Raw genomic sequence first — 20,762 nt, 5'->3', positions numbered from 1 at the left:
TTTTCCCCTCACTGTTGGTCTTTTGAACTAGTTTACCAATATTAGCATTTGAAGTTAGGAGTAGAGCAAAAGAGAAACAGGGGGTGACACTTATTTTGAATCAATATATGAGAATATTTAGGTAGAAGGGAGGCCAGAGACTTAAGTGTTTGATTAAAATAAACTTAGGAGTTTAACTTTCCCTTCAGTTATCCATTACCTTGCTACCTTTCTCGATATTTTATTTTATTCTTCTTAATGACAGTTTGACAACAGATGTGATTTCCTGGCCAAACCCACTTCCAAAACATCTATATGCTTCTACTCTTTTGTATAACCCTCCAAAAGAGGATAATCCTCCAAAGAGAGAAAAATCCTCCAAAAGAATGCCACAAAGGGGAAGAGTTTCCAAGACTGGCAAAATGGATCCTGCCAAAAGCTGCAGTTGCTGCCTGCTACTAAATGATCCTATCTGCTAATTGAGTTTGGTCATTCATACTTTGTAGATACCTGACTCTTGGGTCCATAAAGAGCTCCCCTGAAGCTTCTGGAATCTAGATACAGACTGTGGTAGGGATAAAACTGCTTTGGACCAGAATAGAGAAAAAGGATTTTCTGGTGCTGGGGCTACACTTTACTGAAGAATTCTCATATACTGAATGATTCTAGGAGCCCTGTGTCCTTCTGGTACATCTGGAGCAGTCATAAATACTCTGCAATTCCCCTGAAGTCTTCCCTTGGAATAAAGTCAGTAGAGAGGACACAATAGTCATGCTCTAGGCCAGCCTAGAAGGCCAAGGATACAGCAGAAAATCTCCCACAACTTGGAAACATTAATTGGCAAAATCTTCATCCCATCTGCATGCTTACAGTGTATGCTGTATGCCAATATAGTCAGATGATCAGTGCCCTCTTGGGGCACATAAATGTTATATAAGAAACGCACACTGGCACAAAGCATTCCCTGGAAGAGAAAGGGAGTGAGAAAAAAAGCTCTTCAAATGGATTCCATCTACAGAGAGAATACAGCGGAGGCTAGAACTTCCTAAACAATGAGCAATTCTAGTTAAGTATAATTATTTGTGACACTGATTTGACTGGGGAAAACGGTATATTCTGTCCAGACATTCTCATGACCATTATATAAAACTAGAGTCTTTATTTCAAGGCATAAAGTTGGTACTTATTAGAGAGGATCTGTGGGATTTCACTGACATTATTTGGAATTTTGCAGATCTGGATCCTGAGTATTGTTAGAATTCGACCATTCTGACGGACTTTCTTCTTGACAATTAATGAGTCTTCCAATTCAACTAGAGATAGGCCCCTGGAAAATATTTTATTATTGTGATTTCTGGGTTATTCGTTTTGTAATCAATTTTTGTGGAGACAGGTTGACATACAATTGGACCTTAGAGAATTCCATTTTTATGGGGGCATTGCAGGGTAGCCTTTTATGTTTCATAATGCTATAGTAACCACACATAAGGTCAGCTTGACATTGCTCAATGTCTATGCCAGAACTCCTAGTTCATTTCACATATGGCCTACATGTTGGATTGGCATACACTGAAGTTGTTTGGGATAGAATGAGTCATTACTTTTGGTTTGGGGCCAATTTTTGGAGCTGTGTTTGGCTGGATATTATGAAGGAAAAATGGATCTGATTTTTTTTATTGATAAGCTAATAGTTCTGCAGAAAACTGAGAGTACAACTCTCTGGGTCCATATCACTCTATCTTCTCTTGCTTTTTATAATAATTCCAACACAATAGATTTCAATCCCAGCAGCTGTGATTGGCACCCTGTTGATGCTAGTCATTGTAAATACTATCCAGATACAGTCAAAAACTTCTCCACAACTTTTAACTGTAACAAAGCAGCTTTTCTCTAAAACCTCCCTGGTCCCCTGAGAACTGTCCTCAGGTTGACAATGACTGGGCAAACTTCATTACATATCCTGAGTCCTCTGCAGATCAGGACATACACATCATTTCCATCACAGTCACCATCTCACACATGCACAAAACCAGACTATACAAGAAGCGGAATGCTCCTCCTAATGTGGGTATTAAGAAACAGCTGAATAGAATATGGAAAAACATTTTTAAAGAAGGTCAAGCAATAACTTTTTGGTGATTTCGGTGAATAAAGTTGAGGCTATATTTAGGCTGTACCTGAGAAAAGTAATCTTGGGAGAATGTTCCTCTCTGGAAACTACTGACCATAAAGAATGAGTCATTGACCTAAATCTTGTTTCCAAGGCACAAACGTCCGTATCAATAAATCAACAAACATTTGTCAAGAGCCTACGATAAGAATAATCAGTCTTCATCGTGCAAAATAATTATCTAGGCAGCCTATTTAAAAGGCAGAATCTTTAGCCCCACACACAGGTGTGGTGGCTCACGCCTATAATCCTAGCCACCTTGGGAGGATGAGACAGGAGGATCACTTGAGCTCAGGAGTTCAAGACCAGCCTAGGCAATATAGTGAGACTCCCATCTCTTAAAAAGAAAAGTTAACTGGGCATGGTGGCATGCACCTGTAATCCCAACTACTTGGGGGGCTGAGGTGGGAGGATCTCTTGAGCCCACGAGCATCAGGCTGCAGTGAGCTGTGAGCAGCACCACTGCACAACTGCCTGGGTGACAGAGTAAGACCCTGTCAAAAAACAAAAAAAGAGAGATCCTGTTCATTGCAATACTAACACCTGAGGGGATACTAAAGCACGCATATCTGGTACTATGTTTTTGAGAAACGCTGGCCAGTTTATGCTAACCCATGCGTTAGCTGATGGTGGAAAGATGATCTTCCCTCAAGAAGTTCACAGATAGTGAGAAAGAACGCAGTTAATGACAATGAACGGTGGTTTGTACTAAAATCAGAGACACAGAGAAGGGGCTACTTATGTTACAGATGCCTTGTCAGAAGAAAGGACAGCTGAGCTAGTCCTAAAGGATGAAGAGGTTTTCACTGGATGGATAAAGAAGTTGTTAAGGGCATTTCAGGTACCAGGAATAACTTACTAAGAGGCCCAAATACAGTCTGAGGGGTTTAATGGAAAAAATAAGACAGACAAATATTACAAAATAAGACTAACTAACCAACCATACAAGATCAGGTTTTGTACTCACCAAGTAAGTGGAACAAACTGCTTTTTTGGAAAATTAAAGCTTTTTAGAATCCCAAGGCACTGAGAAGCATCAGCCCAAACCACAAGTGTTTGATCAGTTTCATACAGTTTTTTCTCCACTTCCCATATGCGCTTCATCACTCTGCAGCTGCCCACAGACAACTGTCCCCTCATGGCTTACTAGGAGACCCAGATTTCACGTGGCTTTTTTCCCGCTGATTCTCCAGTTCAACATCCATGGAGCCTTTATATAGGCGTCCACATGAAACAAGACTATTTCAGGCTGGTTTATCGTCAGGCCTCTGGTGATTCCCAGCAAGATGTGACTGTGTCTAGAGACACAGCTGTTCATCTGCAGAGCCAAGGTCTCCGGAAAGCCCAAGCTGCCGCTCTATCCCAGTGAGCTGATGGGCCCAGGGTCTTCTGAAGCTTCCTAGGAGACTATCAACCAGTGTGGGTGTAAAGAAAGCTAATCTCAGCCAGAACTTTAGAACCTGATACAGAGAGTTTGGAATAAAAACTCCAAGCAGCCTGGGGGAAGGGGGAAGTATATTCTAGAAAGATTCCATTTCTCATTCCACTCAAAGAGAATAATAATATGCTGACCAAACTGAATGCACAAAGTGATAGTTTATTCTCATCGGGTAACCAATATAATTAAAGTATATCAGGGCTAACCTGTCCCACTCCCATCTTTTGCATAAGGATGCAAAGGAGAAACCATAATACCTAATGATCTCTAAGCAGCCCTGAGTGGTGGGGGAGTGGGAGGGGTCCTAAATATTTGTGGATTGAGGCATTTCATCCACTGGGTAATCTAACGCAAATCACTTATCCAAACCACTGTGGTAAGTGTGTAAGCCCTCATATTGTATAAAATTAGGAGGTTTGATTAGATGGTCTTTTTCAGCTCAATTCTCTAATATATAAGGACTATTAGGAAAGCTGCATTGCCCCTTAGTGATCTTGTATGTAAGTAGAGGCTCATGTGCATCAATATATAAACATGAACTCTACTATCTTATACCTTTACAACAAACAAGAAGGAAAATCTGTCTTGACACCATGACTTCTTTCCACCAACAGTCCATTTCCTGCCCCTGTCCAAAGCAGGATTCCTCCAACGCACTATGCTTACAGTCACCATTCCCTCCCTCCACTCCCTCCCCTCTCTATCCAGCCTACTCCAGTCTGGCTTGCATCCTCATACCAAAGCCATTCTTTTCCACATCACCAGAGAATTTTATGTCACCAATTTCTCAACTCTGTCCACCTGGCAGCTACTTGACATGGTTGACTACTCACATCTTCCGGAAATACTTCCTTCTCTCCGCCATCATGATGCCACACTTTCTTATTGATCACACCCTCTTCTCAGAGTCCTCTCATGAGTTTTCTTCAGCTTACCTCTACATTTTGGGCTTCTTCAGGCTTCAGTCTTGAGGCCCCTTCTCTACCTAGGTAATCTCAATGAATACTTTGGCTTCAAATCCCTTTTTGTTGCCATTGCAAATGTATACCATCTCCAGCTGCCATTTAATATTCTTCATTTAAATGCTAATGCACATCTCAAGTTTAATGAGGACAAAACAGAACTCCGGACTCCCCTTTTTCCTGCCCTAATGTGCTCCTGCCCCAGTATTCTCATCTGAGAAAATAGTCCCACCCAGTTGCTCAAGTGAAAAATTGTTTACTCATATTTCATTCTTCCCCAGCCTCACTGCTCACACCAGCCCCCTGGCTCTCCCTTTGGAGTCTGCTTCTCCCTTTGCAGTCCAGATCACGACTTACCACTCTAGTCTCATGCAAACCCTTCTGACTAGCCTCCCAGCTCCCCTCTGCTCTACTCTCCATACAGCAGCTTGAGGGAAGTTTTTAAAACATAATTCAGATCATGACAAGCACCTGCTTAGAACCACTCTTTTGGTTTCCTGCCATATTTAGAATTTAAATCTAATCCAAACTCTCACCTGGCACACAAGGTCCTGCATGATCTGGCCCCCATCTACCTCTAAACACGTGCCACTCTCCAGCCCAGTGTATTCTGCCACCTCACTTCCACCTCAGGGCCTTTGCACTATCTGTGGCCTGTACCTGGAATGGTCTCCCCCAGGCTTTCCATGGCTGGCTCCTTCTCATCTCACACTTGAGAAGGTCTGCTTTCTCAGGGAGAGGCCTTCACATAATCACTGTGTTAGTCCATTCTCATGCTGCTGATAAAGACATATCCAAGACTGGGTATTTTATAAAGAAAAAGAGGTTTAATGGACTTATAGTTCCACAGGGCTGGGGAGGCCTCACAATCCTGGCAGAAGGTGGAAGGCAAAAGGCACATCTTACATGGCAGCAAACAAGAGAGAAGTGAGAACCAAGTGAAAGAAGTTTCCCCTTATAAAACCATCAGATCTCGTGAGACTTATTCACTAGCATGAGAGCACTATGGGGGAAACTGCCCCTATGATTCAGTTATCTCCCACCGAGTCCCTCCCACAACATGTGGGAATTATGGGAGCTATAATTCAATGAGATTTGCGTGGGGACATAGCCAAACCACATCAATTGCTTTGTGTAAGGTAGCATTCCAGCAAGCTGCAGGTTGCTGTCTCTCCTGTCCTCTTCCCTGATGTGTGTTCTTCATTGTGCTAAGCACTATCTAAAAATTTTTATTTTTCATCTTTGTGTTTATTGTCTGTGTTGCTCCCCTAGAATAAAAGTTCCACAGACCAGCCCCTTGCCTATCTTATACAATGCTGTGCCTCTAGCACCTTGCCACCTCCTGGCTGCTAAGTGTTTCAAGTATTAAAATAAGTGATGAAGCAGTACAAATCTGGCAGTATTTGGTTAATTTAAATACTGCATCCTTAGTCTTAGTGAGGCCCAATAATGAAAATAAACTAGATGGTTTTGATGAGAGAAACTCAGAGTGCTTTTGGGTAGACAATTTAAATGGGCCTTCCTAACGAGGTTGGCCACAGGCATCTAGAGCTAGTTACTTTCTCTTTCTAAAGTAGTTTTTTAAGATTCTGAGATGTGCAAAAAGCCCAATAGTACTGACAACCTCCTTTGTTCTTTTAAAAAACTTTTTAAATTAGGCACTTAAAATGTTTTTTTTCCACTTTTGGAAACCCATTCTCAAATATGGAGGCCTTCTACATCTCCATGGAAACAAGCAAGTCCAATTGTTGAGCCATGCCCTTGGAGATCCACCAGTTCAGTAACAGCTAAATCCCCCACCCTCCATTCCTTAGTGTTCCTTTTACCACAAGCCTTTAGGTCCATTCCAGAGGACCATAAAATAGTCTCCGTTTTCCAGGTTTGTGGTATTTTTCATTAACTTCTGAGTTACAGCCATCCTTTTTCCATCCGCAGGGAATGTCCCAGTTCCTTTAAAAAAAGCTGCAAAGAGGCTTTACTTGTTTATTTAGAAAGATCCCCTCAAATGAACCTGATCCAAAATCACAGGGCCTAGAAACATTTTCTCAAGTGGCATGACTGATGCTTCTGTGGTGCTACAGGGATGGACAGATGCAGGAGTGGGAGGTGGGCTGAGGAGAGGCAAGGTACCGGGGAGGATGATGACTCATGCTTTCCTTTCTGCTGTGTCTCTAACAACACTGGATAATTGGGTTGTCATCCACAGGAAAAGCTTGGGAAGCCTATTTGTGACTGCCTGCCTTGGCGCTACATATATCTAGTGGCAATTGCTGAACTCTTATAAGGAAAAGCTAATGGCTTCTTAATATCAGCTACCACAGGGATGGTTCTGAATACCCTCCTAAAAGAATACTCAAGTCCACGTCAGGATTTCTAATCTGATTTTAGAATCTGATTTTCCCCTTAGTTATGAGCAAAATAGTTTCAATGAAAATTTTCCTTGCTCAAAACATCCAAGTTACTCCTTCCTTCTAGATCCATGACAGGACGGGTTAAGAATAAGAATTTTCAGTGAATAATACCTCAAAGTTACCTGGTTTTTGAAAGATCTGTTACTACTTGTAGAAATGTTTAAGGTTCTTATTTATTCCCATTTATCAATAATAAACTAATAGAATTTTTAAACAAGTATACTGGCGATTGCCAGTTCTGGCAAATAAATACATTCAACATATACCTCTTATGAATATGTACTATGTTGTGGATATGGAACCAGAACACACAAAGACCAAGAGCACAGCTCCTTGGGCTGCAGACCCAGGATTGGGGGTGAGAGAGAGCAGACAGTGGAGGAGCAAATCCGTGTTCACAGAGGGTGCCAACTTCACAGAGGCAACAAAAGAGGCTACTCTAGGTCCTCCCATTTCTGGTGTCCCTAAATGACCCATGTCAACACTTTATCTCCTAGGCTAAGGGCTATCAACCTCCCCTCAACCCACCCCATCCTCCTCTGACTTGTTCTGTTCATCCTGCTAAAGGCATTTATGTTGATAACCATACACCCATGGACATTTACAAAAGGCTGTAGGTTATGCAGGAGATTTTGAAGACTCTCCGGCCAGGGGGGATATTAAATATGAAAAATGTTGTTATCTATTTGCCTGGGGTAGTTTACTTAAGACTGCTCAAGTCTTATGCCCTCTTTCCCCATGGGAGACTTATACACCCTTGTCACTCCAAATTCTGCAGTGCCACTGCCACTCCCTGTCTCAGCCCTGCTGCGTAAGTGGATTTCCACCCAAGGAATGCTGCTCCCCACCTTGCAGCAGCCCTCACCTCCCTGGGAGAACCCCACGATAGAGGAGGAGAAAAAAGCTTCCGGCTAGGAGCACCCCCTCACCTGCTCACAAAGCCAAAGCTGACTCTTCCTTCTCCCTCCCCTGCCCTTCTCCTGCCATCACTTGTGGGAGGCTCTCTGTGGAAAGCAGTGGCCATAGGACCTGGGATGGTCAGTGAAAGCCCCACTCACCATCCTGAAACAGGGGATTCCCTCTACATGAACTGTGATTCAGCCCTTACTCTTTCATTCAAAAAATAGAAGGACTAAGTTCTAGTATTTGATAGTACAGTAGGGAAATTACAGTTAACAATAATTTACCATATACTTCAGAATAGCTAGAAGAAAAGATTTGGGATGTTCTCAACACAAAGAAATGATAAATGTCTGAGGTGATGGCCCTGCACATTACCCTGATTTTATCATTACACATTGCGTACAGGTATCAAAATATGCCATGTACCCCAAAAATATGTACAAATATTATATATCAATTAAAATTTTTTAAAACAAAAAAGGAAATGCAAATGAAAATAATTGTTTTTAAATAGTTCTACTATATTCTAATTTTTTGAAAGAAATCACTCATGAGCTTTTATATTTTAACTCTTATTAGTAATAGAATTACTTACAATGCCACTTCACCAGACTTGAGAATTTCAGACACAGGGCAGTAGCTGCCAGGTCTCTAAAATTAAAATATAAGTAAATAAATAAGGGGAGGGGACAACACAATGCTGCCTGAGTGCATTAAAAGTGGCTATTTTTCCACTTAAAGATATTTTTTAAGTACCATCATTGCCTTCTACCATTGCCATTATTTCAAAAAAGGACATTTCGACAAGAAAAAAGGAAGAATATAACCTCAGAATGAAATGGTAGTTCTTTGTATCTCAGGAAGAACAGGTCAGTCTTTAAAAACAGATATTCTACCTTTACAGGGAAATGTGGGCATTGTTTCTACCTCCCCATCTCACTGTCAACCTCTAGAAGCCCTGGAAACGCAGCATTCTGAGGATAGGTCTTGGGGAGTCCCTTTGGTTCTCTGTTCTCAGCCTGAGGATGAACCGGGAACTTCTCTTTAAAAACTTGACACTCATCCCATAGCATCAGGGAGCCATGAAACCCTATGGCAGATCAATCCAAGGTCACCTACAAATATAGGATGACGTAGTACAAGAATGCTGTGTGCACCTGTGCCCACCCCTATGGCATTTCATACAGGTGAGGGTCTGCCCTGGCTCCCAAGCATGAAGGTTCACAAAATACAGAACATGAAGGCTTATCCTCAGATTTAATTCATCTTGAAACCTGTGAAACCTGTTTAACAGAAAGCTAAAAACTATCAGTCTGAGGACAACTTTTCTTTTTTTTTCTTTTTCAACTTGTATTTTAGAATCCAGGGGTACACATGCAGGATTGTTACAGAGGTCTATTGCATGACTCTAAGGTTTGGGGTATGACTGAACTCATCCCCCTGGTAATGGCATAATCCCTAACAGGTAGATTCTCAGCCCTTTCCCTCATCCCTCTCTCTCGCCTCTAGCAGTTCCCAGTGTCTACTGTTCTCCTTATGTCCATGAGTACCCACTGTTAAGCTCCCACTTATAAGAACATGCAATATTTGGTTTTATTTCTGCATTAGTTCACTTAGGATAATGGCCTCCAGGTGCATCGATGTTGCTGCAAAGGGCATGATTTCATTCTTTTTTATGGCTGCATAGTATTCCATGGTTCGTACCACAGTTTCTTTATGCAGTCCGCCACTGATGGGCACCTGAGCTGATTTCATGTTTTTGCTATTGTGAATAACAAGAGCACAGCTTCTTAACAAAAAGCAGTCTGCAGTCTATGGAGCTGACTTTTTACTTCATTCCTGACATCAACATCCAACTTTTCATTTGTCAGTACAATGTTGACAGCTGATTTTCACAATGGAAAAGCCTTATAATTTATAATCAAACCATCCATTCCCAGACCTTTTAAAACCATCCATTCCCAGACCTTTTAAAATGATCTTGTAAATTACAGCAGCAAGAAGGGGAGAAAGAGCTGGCTCCTTTTAGACAAGAGCGACAACCAGGAAGAACAGCAAATGTTTCAGGAAGAATTTGGGCTTCCTTCAATGGCAGTTGGGGGAAATATAGATTAAATACTCTTCATAACTAGCAACTGTAATTATCAGGAAAATTTGAGGCGGTGTGATTTCTGACACAGTTGTATGAGCCATTTTCATACTGCAAAGTCCACTGAGGGAAAGAAAAGATAATTTTATCCTTCCAATAACTATAATTTTATATTGGTAAATCAAGCATAAAATTGGTAGTTGAAATGCTTCCAGGAGTCTTTGTTTTGAAATACCTTTATTCAGCTGTATATTATCTCAGAGTCTAGGTTTGCTAACTACTATCATTCCAGGAGATCAAGTGTTCTGTTTACCATGTTACTCTTACTGCCTTCAGAATGTGCTATTATTGAATGCTTGTTGAGTGCTGCTAGAAATGGCAAGACCATAACTCAGCCTGAGAAAACTGTCACTGGGGTTAGATGGCATTATTTAATGGAGACTCTCATTTGCCTCTGAATAATTTCCAATGTTTGCCTTTTTAATTCAGGTATCATATCTACGTTTCTTCACGTCCATCCTTTTGGAGCCAACATAGAATATCTTTGGTCATACATGCAGCAGCTGGACTCTAAGGTAAATTATTTGGCTTGAGCGAACTTTCATTGCTAAAATTTAGCATGTTGACTGCTGGCTGCAGGTGGACTCTGCATGAGCTGCGCTAGGGCTGTAGCAGCCTATGGGGGTTGATCAGCCCTTTTCTTTTGCAAGGACCTCAGTTTTTGGCAGATTGTTCTCTTCTTTTTGCTTGCTTTTGTCTTTGTAAAAAGAAGAGCAGATATCCAAAATGACAATGACTTTTAGCAGATGCTAAATTAATTTGGAAAGCTAAAAAAATATATTTTTTTATATATATATTATATAAAATATATATATTTTATATAATATATATTTTATATAATATATATAAATTTATGTATAAAATATATATAAATATATATAAATATTTTATATATAATTTTTTTAGATATATAGGTATCTAAAAATATAGGTTCACCTGAAAGTTCCCAAAATAAGGGTGAAATCAGGTGAGTGTGGCTAATAGGGCATCATCCTCAGACCATATTATTATAGGATTCCATGTTCTAGACTTCACACAATCGAGGAAAAATCATCCCAAATAACATAAAGATCTGATATGACTCAAGAAAGCTGTATTAATGGCTGTTTTCCAGCATTGTTCTCTAGGTAGAAAAAAGTGACTGCAAAATTCTTCTCAGCTGTGCCCCTCCAGGCTCACATCCAGAGCCAGACATCACTCCTCACCTCCCTGAAGCTCAGCTTTTCCCATCCACAAATTAGCTGTACTCCTATCCCATTGCAGTATTGGTGTGCCCAAAGAGAAGAGACAAAAAGAATGTGATTTATGTGTCAAATTCATGTGAACAATGGGAGGGGCCCTGACAAAATAAAACAACATCATTAACCAATACTAGGGAAGCCCAGGAGCGGGGTGGACACAGAAGCAAAACAGAGAAGCTAGAGAAGCCAGCTAGTCGCCTGTCAAATTTCTGGTCATGAAAGAAAATGGAAAAAAGTAAGAAGGTCCTCTATAGCGCACAGCAAAATGCATGGGATTGGTACGACCAGACCAGCAGCCTGCAGTGCTGTGTCCCCGAACAGTTACAGATACCTCATGCTAAATTTTCAATGGCTTACATGCACCAAATGACTACCTTGTGTTCTTATTTTGATTCAAATAATCTTCCCAATACGTGATCCCAAAAGTGTTTAACCTCTTCAATAAATCTAACACTTCCCCTTTGAGAGGAATCTTTTCAGTTATACAGATCCATGCGTTTCATGACAGGGTAGAACAAAACAGGGTGAAAGGAGTTAGAGAATTTTAAAATTCTGGAGGTTCAGAATTATCTATTTGTTTCTCTGTGGTTTCCCCTCACATGCACAGGGAAGTAAGAGAAAGCATTCATGTTAAACTCAGATGAAATGAGAAGGACTTGCTGCACAGTGTTCCTTTGTTGTCATATAGATTTGAAGGATTTCTCTGCTGTTGTTTCCTTTACTGGTATCATTGTTCCTTAATATCACCGCCACCTTTGCCTGGAGAATTAAACAAAACACTGCTTGCACCAATGTGTTTGGCAAAGAATAAGCCCTCAAGAAATGAATCCTATTGTTGCTACCATCCTTCCCTTGTATTGTTGACATTTTTGTTCTCCCCTTTCTGGAAGTCCCAAGTGGGAAGCCTTTGTTGAGAAGCAGTTGTTTTAGTAGAAGCCGAAATGGCCAAGAATCCACTTGTCGTTTATCGAAGAATTTCAGGACTCTTTGTTTCCTCCACTCCATCATCGCAGGCTGACAATCTATGATGATCACAAGTGTGTGTGCCTGCTTATGTGTGTGTGTGTGTGTAAAATCATCTCCTGGGAATGGGCAGGGAGGGATAGGTAAGTAATGAATTGATTTGTTTTGGCTGGGGTTGCGGGCCGGGGAATGGTGGAAGCTCTTGTTCTATTCTTATCCTCAGGGCTCAGGTAAGATTTGTGATGTTCCCTTACCAGTCTCTGAGGAGAGAGAATTCACATGCCTGGTCCCTGGCCATTAGATGATGGGCCTTTCTGGATGGGATTCAGTCAAGGGAAGTGCATCTCATCACAGACTGGTACTTTTATTTTGGAAGATGAAGAAAGTATTTCCCTTACAGAGGAAACACACGAGGTGTCCCCTGCCTACCCCCAGATAGCCCTCCATCTTCTGAATGAAATGCCCACTAGAGCTGTCCGGTTCCTCCTCATGCCTGGGGTAGAAAGTATATTGAAAAAGAACTCTAAAACTTCTGGGCACCAGGGATCAGACCACATGCTCTTTCTATTCCAGTGAGGCCGAGAGGATAGACTTTTTAATCCAGACAGCAAAATCCAATGCCCACCCTGTACTGACGAGAACAGGGAAAGCAGGCTTAACCCAGTCCTGTAATGTCACTGTTGTTAGGATCTCCCCCAAGCCTACATACGGGCATAAGAATGACTAGGAATGGAAGAAATTAATTTAAATTGTGCTGGGCATGTACATTGCACATGGCTTCCTAAAACCCATGTAGCCCAATAATAAGCTATCTTCCAGTTAAATATTATTCCTGCTCTTGATATTTGCATATTTTTCTCTTCTTGGCCTTTTCTAAATTACCCACTCTCATTCACCCTGTTCTCTTGTATCAGAAATACTTGAAAAAGAAAGATTCATTCAGAGGAAGACAGGGTAAGGGCTGGGGGGTGGGCATGGCTTCTGCAGCTTTGCTGAGTCAAAAATCTTGCCCAGAGCACAGCAGGCAAACTCTTTAAAATAGGCAGCCCTATCATGAAAATGGTTTCTATCAATACATAGAATCTCCCGTGTCAGCCCCAGGGCCCATCAAGTCCAACCTCTTGTCTGTCCAAAGCAGCCCAGAAGACACATTTGACTGAAGCATTAGCAGATGAATATTTCTTACAGTCAAGAGGAGGGTTCGTCTGCTCTTCCCTGTTTATGTATCCTTTAGGAGATGAAGGCCCAGTGTTCCAAGCATGTCTGGTTGCCCCCTCTACACACCTGCAGCCTCTTCCCAAGGCCCATGGTGTGGAAGATTCGGTTCTGAAAACCAGACTCGGCGTAATGTGACCACAGAGGCTGGAGGATCTAGAAGGGCCTGCTATTCTGGCACGACACCACTGTGACCAGCTTGAGAGGTCATGGGCATGTGTTACATTTCCCACAGAGGGGAAAATCATCTGTACTAATAGCATACCTCTGTGAACACCTAATGAATGCTGGGATCACTCACTGCTTTTCATGTACCCAGCACTGTCTTAGGGACCAGAGAAGAACAGGAGATGGCCAAGACACAAAAGAAATCTAAGATAGAACCCTGTTCTCAACAAGCTTGTCACCTAGTTATGCAATGACTTGAGAATCAGACATGAACTAATGAAGTGCTAAACTGGGTAGGGAAGATACTCTGAACCAGGAGTTAAAGAAGGGTGAAATCTGTGGGAGTCATGCTTAACATAAGGTACTCTAAAGTCCACGCTTCTTCCGGTGGCTTCCCTTGGGGATGCTTTAGCTAACATTGCCAACATTTCTTTCTGTTCTCCCCTTTCTACCCACTCTTTCTTCTCTCCTTCCTTCCGCATTTTCCTTCCATATTCTTTGCTCCTTTTAATTCTCTCCTGTTTATCTTCTTTCATCACAATTTTTTCTCCCTCCTTCCCTTCCTCTACCAGTTTCTTGCTTCACTCCTTCGAATTCCTGGCTTCTTGTCTTCTTTCCTCTTTTCCTTCTTTCTCCCTTCCTTCCTCCCCTCCCTTTGCCCCATGTACATTTTGTATTTCTCTCTGTGAACATTTATTGCGAGGTGTCTGTGTGTGCTAACACTGTGCCCTGCCCAGGATGTGAAGAATGAACAAGATTTAAATGTGCATTTAAAGGCTAAAAGTCAGTTTTGCCCATGGAAGGAAGTCTGGTTTTCAACTGGCTTCCCTGATGCTCCCGCCTCTGCTGGGGTCTTTTCAGTAGCCCAAACAGAGGCCCCTCTTCGCCAGGCTTCCCTTGCCTGATGATATGGGGTATGGAGCCAACCATGATGAGAACAAATTGATTTGCATCTGCTTGTGTCCATTTGTACATGTGCTTAGAGGCCAGGCAAGGAGGCAGTAGGCTTGGCCTAGAGTCAGCAAATTAAAACATAAATCAAGCAGATTTTATAAATGACCTCTGTGGTATTAACAGCACACAAGCTCCTTGGTTACACAGAGCCTGTTTCCTTCTCATGTTTGCTTTCTTTTTTGTATTTATAGCAGATAAATCCTTCCTAAAAGAATAAGTGTAAGAAAGTTTCAAACAAAATAGATGGAAGAATCCACTTCCATCAAAGATTGAATATATATCAAAGATTGAAAATATATAGGCCACAAATTTCTTGGAACAAAAGCCAGCTGGGTAAGAGGGTAATCAAAACTTCAGGGTTATGACTATCCTCTGCACTTGCTAGAGCACCAAATACATGGTGTATGGGAAAAAGATTTCATAGTCATGGCATCTATCTCTAATCTATATCACAGTGCTGCACAGTGCTCCCTTAACCACATGTATTGCAATCTCCTCATAATATGCTTGAGAATGAGGGAATGCGTCACTCTGAAAGCCGGGCTGGATTCACAGGCCCTGCTCCAAGTTCTACTCCTTCACTTACCTGCTGGGCAAGCAACAGCTCTTCCCTAGACCCCGGGGCTCCATGTGTGAACAGGAGTAGCAGCTTAGAGAGAATCCCTGGTTTCAGAAGTGATTCTCGTGCAGGATGAGGAAAGGGATAAACTTCACTCAGAGCTCAGCCACTGAGGTCTGGGGGCTTGGTTTTATGTAATGACACTGGTAGGAAGGCAAAGGATATTGTGACGGGCAAGATAATAGCTGACAAATTATTAGGAAGAGAACAAAACTGAAGTAAGTGGAAGTATTTGTAAAGTAAAAATTATTTGGCCATAGGGAGAAAATGAAGGACAAATTGAATTTTCTCTTGAATTTGTCTTAAAAATCCCAAAAGATAAGATATCATAAAGGTTATTTTGTCAGAGTAGGGGAAAAGTTTGAAAATCATAAAACTAACTTACTTGATACAGGTTTCGCCCTGCTCTTTCTTCTGTCATGAGACAGGAATATCTTTAAAGAACTTTAAGGAATTCTTCTAGAATTAGCTGGGATCCCTTTTTTTCTTGTGACAGGGTCTCAGTCTGTCGCCCAAGCTGGAGTGCAGTGGAGCGATCACAGCTCACTGCCGCCTCCAACTGCTGTGCTCAAGGGATTCTCTTGCCTCAGTCTCCTGAGTAGCTGGGACCACAGGGACGTACCACCGTATCAGCTAATTTTTGTATGTTTTGTAGAGATTGGGTCTCTCTATGTTGCCCAGGTTGGTCTCAAACTCCTGGGCTCAAGTGATCCTCTCACCTTGGCCTCCCAAAGTGCTGGGAATATAGGTGTGAGCCACCATGCCCAGCTGCTGAGAGCCTTATTAAATGAATATTTTAGATAGACTTTTATTTGAAGTGGTCTGCTCCATAATTGTGACACAACTCTATATTATTTGCATCTTTGTGGCAGAACCCAGCTGTTACCTTACACTACCAACAGAAACTACAGCTAATACATTTGAGATTAATTCCCATTGTACTAATTTCTGGCTTTCTCAAAATCTGAAGCATGTATTAAGTAATTACGAGGATTTCAAATCCTAGTTTCACTACTTCTTAGCTGTTTGATCTCAGGCAGTTTATTTAACATCTCTGTGCCTAAGTTTCACCATCTGTAAAATGGTTTTTGGGGGGTTATCCTTGTATTAAATGACTTAGTAGATGCAAAGCATTCCAGAACAGTATCTGGCACACAGTAAGTGCTACTAAAGTGGGGACTGTCATTTGTTTTGTGCTTTAAGATGCACAAAAGACCTATTACATCCTCTCATTTTGAGATCTTTGCCACAACCTAACTGACAGATAAATGTTGAATGGCTTGTCCTAAGACTAGAGCTAGGATATGAAGAGGCCAGCACTCAAACCAAGTCCTCAGGGCATTCCCTGTGTTTCTTTCCAATTCCCTTCTCTTGCAAATGAGAAAACAGGCGCCAAGAAGTTAAGTGACTGGTTACTTAACTGGTTACTAAACTGGAAGAGGTTACTGATTGTTCTATCACTGTGATCCAAATCGTCTGTGTCTGGTTTTCTTCACTCCAGCAAGTAAGGGGTGCAATTGCTTGTTTATTGAGCTTTCTAATGAGATAATGCAGGTGAAGCACTTATTCTTCCCTACCCCACAGTGAAGACTCAGCAGATGGTAGCTACCACTCTCCTGCTCCAAGCCTTGTCCTGATTCCTTTGTGGTTAAAGTCTAGGCTCAGGTCAAAAGACGCCATGGAAAACAAGATGTTGCCACATTTCAGTACATGCTGGCCAAGACTTGCCACGATTTGCTTACTGTTTTGGTGGATCGTTCATGTGGGGGTGCCCAAGCATCAGCAATATGAATGTGTGTGAGCCAGCTGAGTTGGAAATTTTCAGTGTTTTGCTGTTGATGTTGATATCAGTCTGAGAGTATTCATCACAGAAGAGCCCTGCCCTCCTATACACAGATGCCTTCCATGGCATCCACACCCACCCAGGGCCAGAGGGGCAGTGACCAAGAGGATTATTTCCTGTCCTTACTTCATGATCCCCTCCCTGGTGGAGGTGGGCAGGGGTGGTTAAGAACGAGGCACCACAGCCAGGGGGTCTGGTCCACACTTATTGCCTGTGTTACCCTGTGGGGCTTACTGAGTCTCTCAGAGCCTCAGTTTTCTTGTTGGTAAATTATTCCCTATCTTATGAGAGTGTGGTGAGAATTAAACAGTGTTTTCAGAAGAGTCTGGCAAGGAAAAGTTTCCTGGTGGTTGTAAGTTGTCAAACTTTTTACAGCCAGCTGCAGGGCTGCTGGATGGGACTGCCCCTCCTGACCCCAGCTGGCCTCCTACACGTTATCTTTAAATCAGATATTTATTTTGCCCTCAAGAACTTGGCTTTTTCTCCCCTTCCTAATGAATGGCACAGGGCTTCTTCCCTACATTTCCAAGGGAGGTGGCGGTTACAGGAAACAAGGTGCTGTGGGCTGGTGTGCACCTCGGCCTGTGTGTTCCACTATGGCCTCTCGTTGATCTGGGGAAGGACGTGCCAGGGGTGGCACTTGAATTTGACTGGAGACTACAGCCCACCATAGATGATCTGTGCTGTACTCCTCCAAAAGAAGGGAACTCGTTGAGAAGGTAACTTGGTCTCATAAGGCATAAAGAAAACGTCCTCCTAGACCAGTGAAAAACTAGGTTTGACCACATACCACTCCATGCCACAAAAGGTTAGATAATCGTGTCATTTTCTATCAGTATTCCATACACACACATATACGTATCTACATAAGAGAGAACTTGTGCCAGGCACTGTGTTACCTTTTACACATAATTCTTACAATGCCCTGATACGACTTCTATTACACACCTGAAGAAACTGAGAATTACAAATGTTAAGTAATCTTCCCAAAGTCACACAGCTTGAGGCCTAGCCAGAGTAAAATCCAAGCTTGTCTGGCTTAAGTCCCCATTCTCTTTTTTTTGAGACGGAGTCTCTCTCTGTCTCCCAGGATGGAGTGCAGTGGCGCCATCTCGGCTCACTGCAACCTCTGCGTCCCAGGTTCAAGTGATTCTCCTGCCTCTCAGCCTCCCGAGTAGCTGGGATTACAGGCACGTGCCACCACACCAGGCTAATATTTTTGTATTTTTAGTAGAGACAGGGTTTCACCATGTTAGCCAAGATGGCCTCCTGACCTCGTGATCCACCCACCCTGGTCTCCCCAAATGCTGGGATTACAGGTGTGAGCAACCACGCCTGGCCTAAGTCCCCATTCTTAACCCAAATATGCCTGACTATAAGAATGATCTGCGACGGTTGTTAAAAATAGATTATGTGGGCCACCCCCAAGACCAGCTGAATCAGGGTCTCCAGAGAAGAGGTTGGCTGAGGGATATGATTTTTTTAACAAGTGCCCCAGGTGACTGCTACTGAGAAAGACCTCCCAACACCCCTGGTTGTCCACCCCTGGCTGTTGACAATCATGGGAAGTGCTTAAGGCACACCAATCAAGGCCCAGGCCCCAACCCATGAAAGAACCCTTGGGTTCTTTCCTAAGTTTTGTCTTTGATAAAACACTTAACCATCTGTAGTTCACACAGTTTTCTGAGCTATAAAGTGGAGATACATCATAGTATCTGCTCCCAAATCTCACCAGAGTGCTATGAGGATGAAACGACACTGGTGATGAAGGGGTTTTGCACAGTGCTCACTGAAAGAAAATTTACTTCTCAGTTATTATGAACCTTCACGTAATCTGTCTCACAGGCTTTTGTCGGTTGACCTGGGAATTTAACCATCCTTCTAATATGGTGTTTATGGGAAAATGCATTCAGATTTCAAAATAATTCACAAAAAATTTTAGAATACAATTTATTTCCATTTTCAGGACTGCCTCTATTTAACTAAAGTTTTGTATTATAGGCCCAGGAATATTGAATGTATCATATGAAGTCTTTTCCATGAGAACATTAAATGAACAGTTGATTAGATTTCTTGGTCTATTTGGTGTCTCTTTTAAATGAATCCTAATATTGTTAAATGGAAAGTGTAGACTCTAAAATGATATCTCTACAGTGATTACACCATGAAAAAGTGTAATAGCTCTGATTCATTGAACATTTCTATGTGCCCAAGTCTGTGCTAAGCCAGTCGTTTCCATGCTATCCTTATTAAATGTTATTTCCATTTGCTGAGGCTTAAAGAGACTAATTGCCTTTGTGTAAGGGTCATTTAACTTGTAAGACTGAAGATACAGGATTCAAACAGAGTATCAGACCCCAAATTCTGGGGATATTCAAACAGAATACCACACCCCAAATTGGCCATCCTGTGATATAAAATCCTCATGCACACACATGGATTGGCACACTGACACAGGAAAACAAAAGCAATCACAGTGCTAGAGCAGAGGGACTATGGCTGATTTGCTCTTTAAAATGAATTATTGGTGTAAAACTTCATCTAATAAAAATATGGAGAAGAAAGAAGTTGCATTAAAAAATATACCTGAATTTTATGACTGGATATCAAGACTTGTATTGTTGTAGGTTTTGGAGTTTAGATTCCATTCCGAAACCTTCATGGTGTCCGGTCCATGTGAAAATTAAGGAAGAGAAAGAAATGTGGGTGGCAAGAAATCCACCCGAATGTCCTCTGCTCCCAGCAGCATTCAAGAAAATTGCTGTCCTTCATAGATGAGGATGAAGCCACTAGTAGCTTTCCAGGAGTAGTGATGGATTTGCTCTGAGCCCTCTTAAATTCCCTCCCCATCTCCTTTTATATCAGGGGAGGGCTGTTCAGGCCTGGTGCTGCCTGTAAGGTAGCCATCCATATGAAGGGTGAACTCAGCACTTTCCGCCCAGCTAACTCATGCCCCACCCCGCCAGCTGCTTGGGAGATATTCAGTACTTCTGAATGTCCCTTCTGTAAGGACGTCCCCTGACAGCCCAGTAGAAAACTAAATGCTGTTTAGATCACTGGGAAAGCTCATCCTTCCCCAATCCGTTCCTCCTTTAAGATGACTTCCTTTCCCCAAAGTGACTTTTCTTCTTTTCTAACAGATATCTGCAAATGAAATAGAAATGCTTTTGATGAGGCTGCCACGCATGTTCAAACAGGAATTCACGGGTGTGGGAGCCACGCTGGAAAAAAGATGGAAGTTGTGTGCCTTTGAAGGAATTAAAACTACCTAACTGTGAAGACCTAAACATCTCTGGAAGTGAAACCTTGTGAACCTGGCCAGGGCTGTGCGATGGGGGAGCAGGAGGTGTGGGGTTGGTCCAGCACGCAACCTTTGTGGAGCCGTCGAAGCCTGCCTTTAGTTATATGTGTGGCGTTCTCTTGTGAGTGGAAATGTAATTGTGTACCAGTTCCTTAAAATAAACAAAGCTTCATACTGTGACAGATCTGTTTCCTATGAAAACCAAACAATGATTCCACAGTCATAATGATGGCAAAATCTTAAAATATGCTACATTTGAGAATAGCTCACCAAGCAAAATATTTAAAGTTAATGATGGTGTAGCAATGATTGTTGCTAGGCTACAGAGTTGTATATGTAATGTATAGCTGAAATCATTAAATGACATTTTCCTGAAAGTCTGTTTTAGTAAAAAAAAAAAAAAAAAAGAAAGAAAAAGAAAAGAAAAAAGAAAAAATAATTTTACA

At 42.0% G+C, this 20,762-nt stretch overlaps 1 protein-coding gene across 17 annotated transcripts in view; it reads left to right on the top strand.

Moving 5' to 3' along the window:
- Positions 1–20,496, top strand: part of ENOX1 (ecto-NOX disulfide-thiol exchanger 1) — a 583,643-nt gene extending 563,147 nt beyond the window's left edge. For all 17 annotated transcript variants that reach the window (XM_021929581.2, XM_031655830.1, XM_031655829.1 and 14 more), the window contains 2 exons: positions 10,442–10,527; positions 20,156–20,496. In XM_021929581.2, the coding sequence (XP_021785273.1) occupies positions 10,442–10,527; positions 20,156–20,287 (218 nt within the window). In that variant the 3' untranslated portion in view covers positions 20,288–20,496. The remainder of the gene's footprint in view (positions 1–10,441; positions 10,528–20,155) is intronic.
- Positions 20,497–20,762: the final 266 nt, after the last annotated feature.

This window comes from Papio anubis, chromosome 15 (assembly GCF_008728515.1).
Source record: "Papio anubis isolate 15944 chromosome 15, Panubis1.0, whole genome shotgun sequence".
Classification (NCBI taxonomy): domain Eukaryota; kingdom Metazoa; phylum Chordata; class Mammalia; order Primates; family Cercopithecidae; genus Papio; species Papio anubis.
Note: the sequence above shows the minus strand (reverse complement) of the source record. Positions and strands in the feature narration are given on the sequence as shown.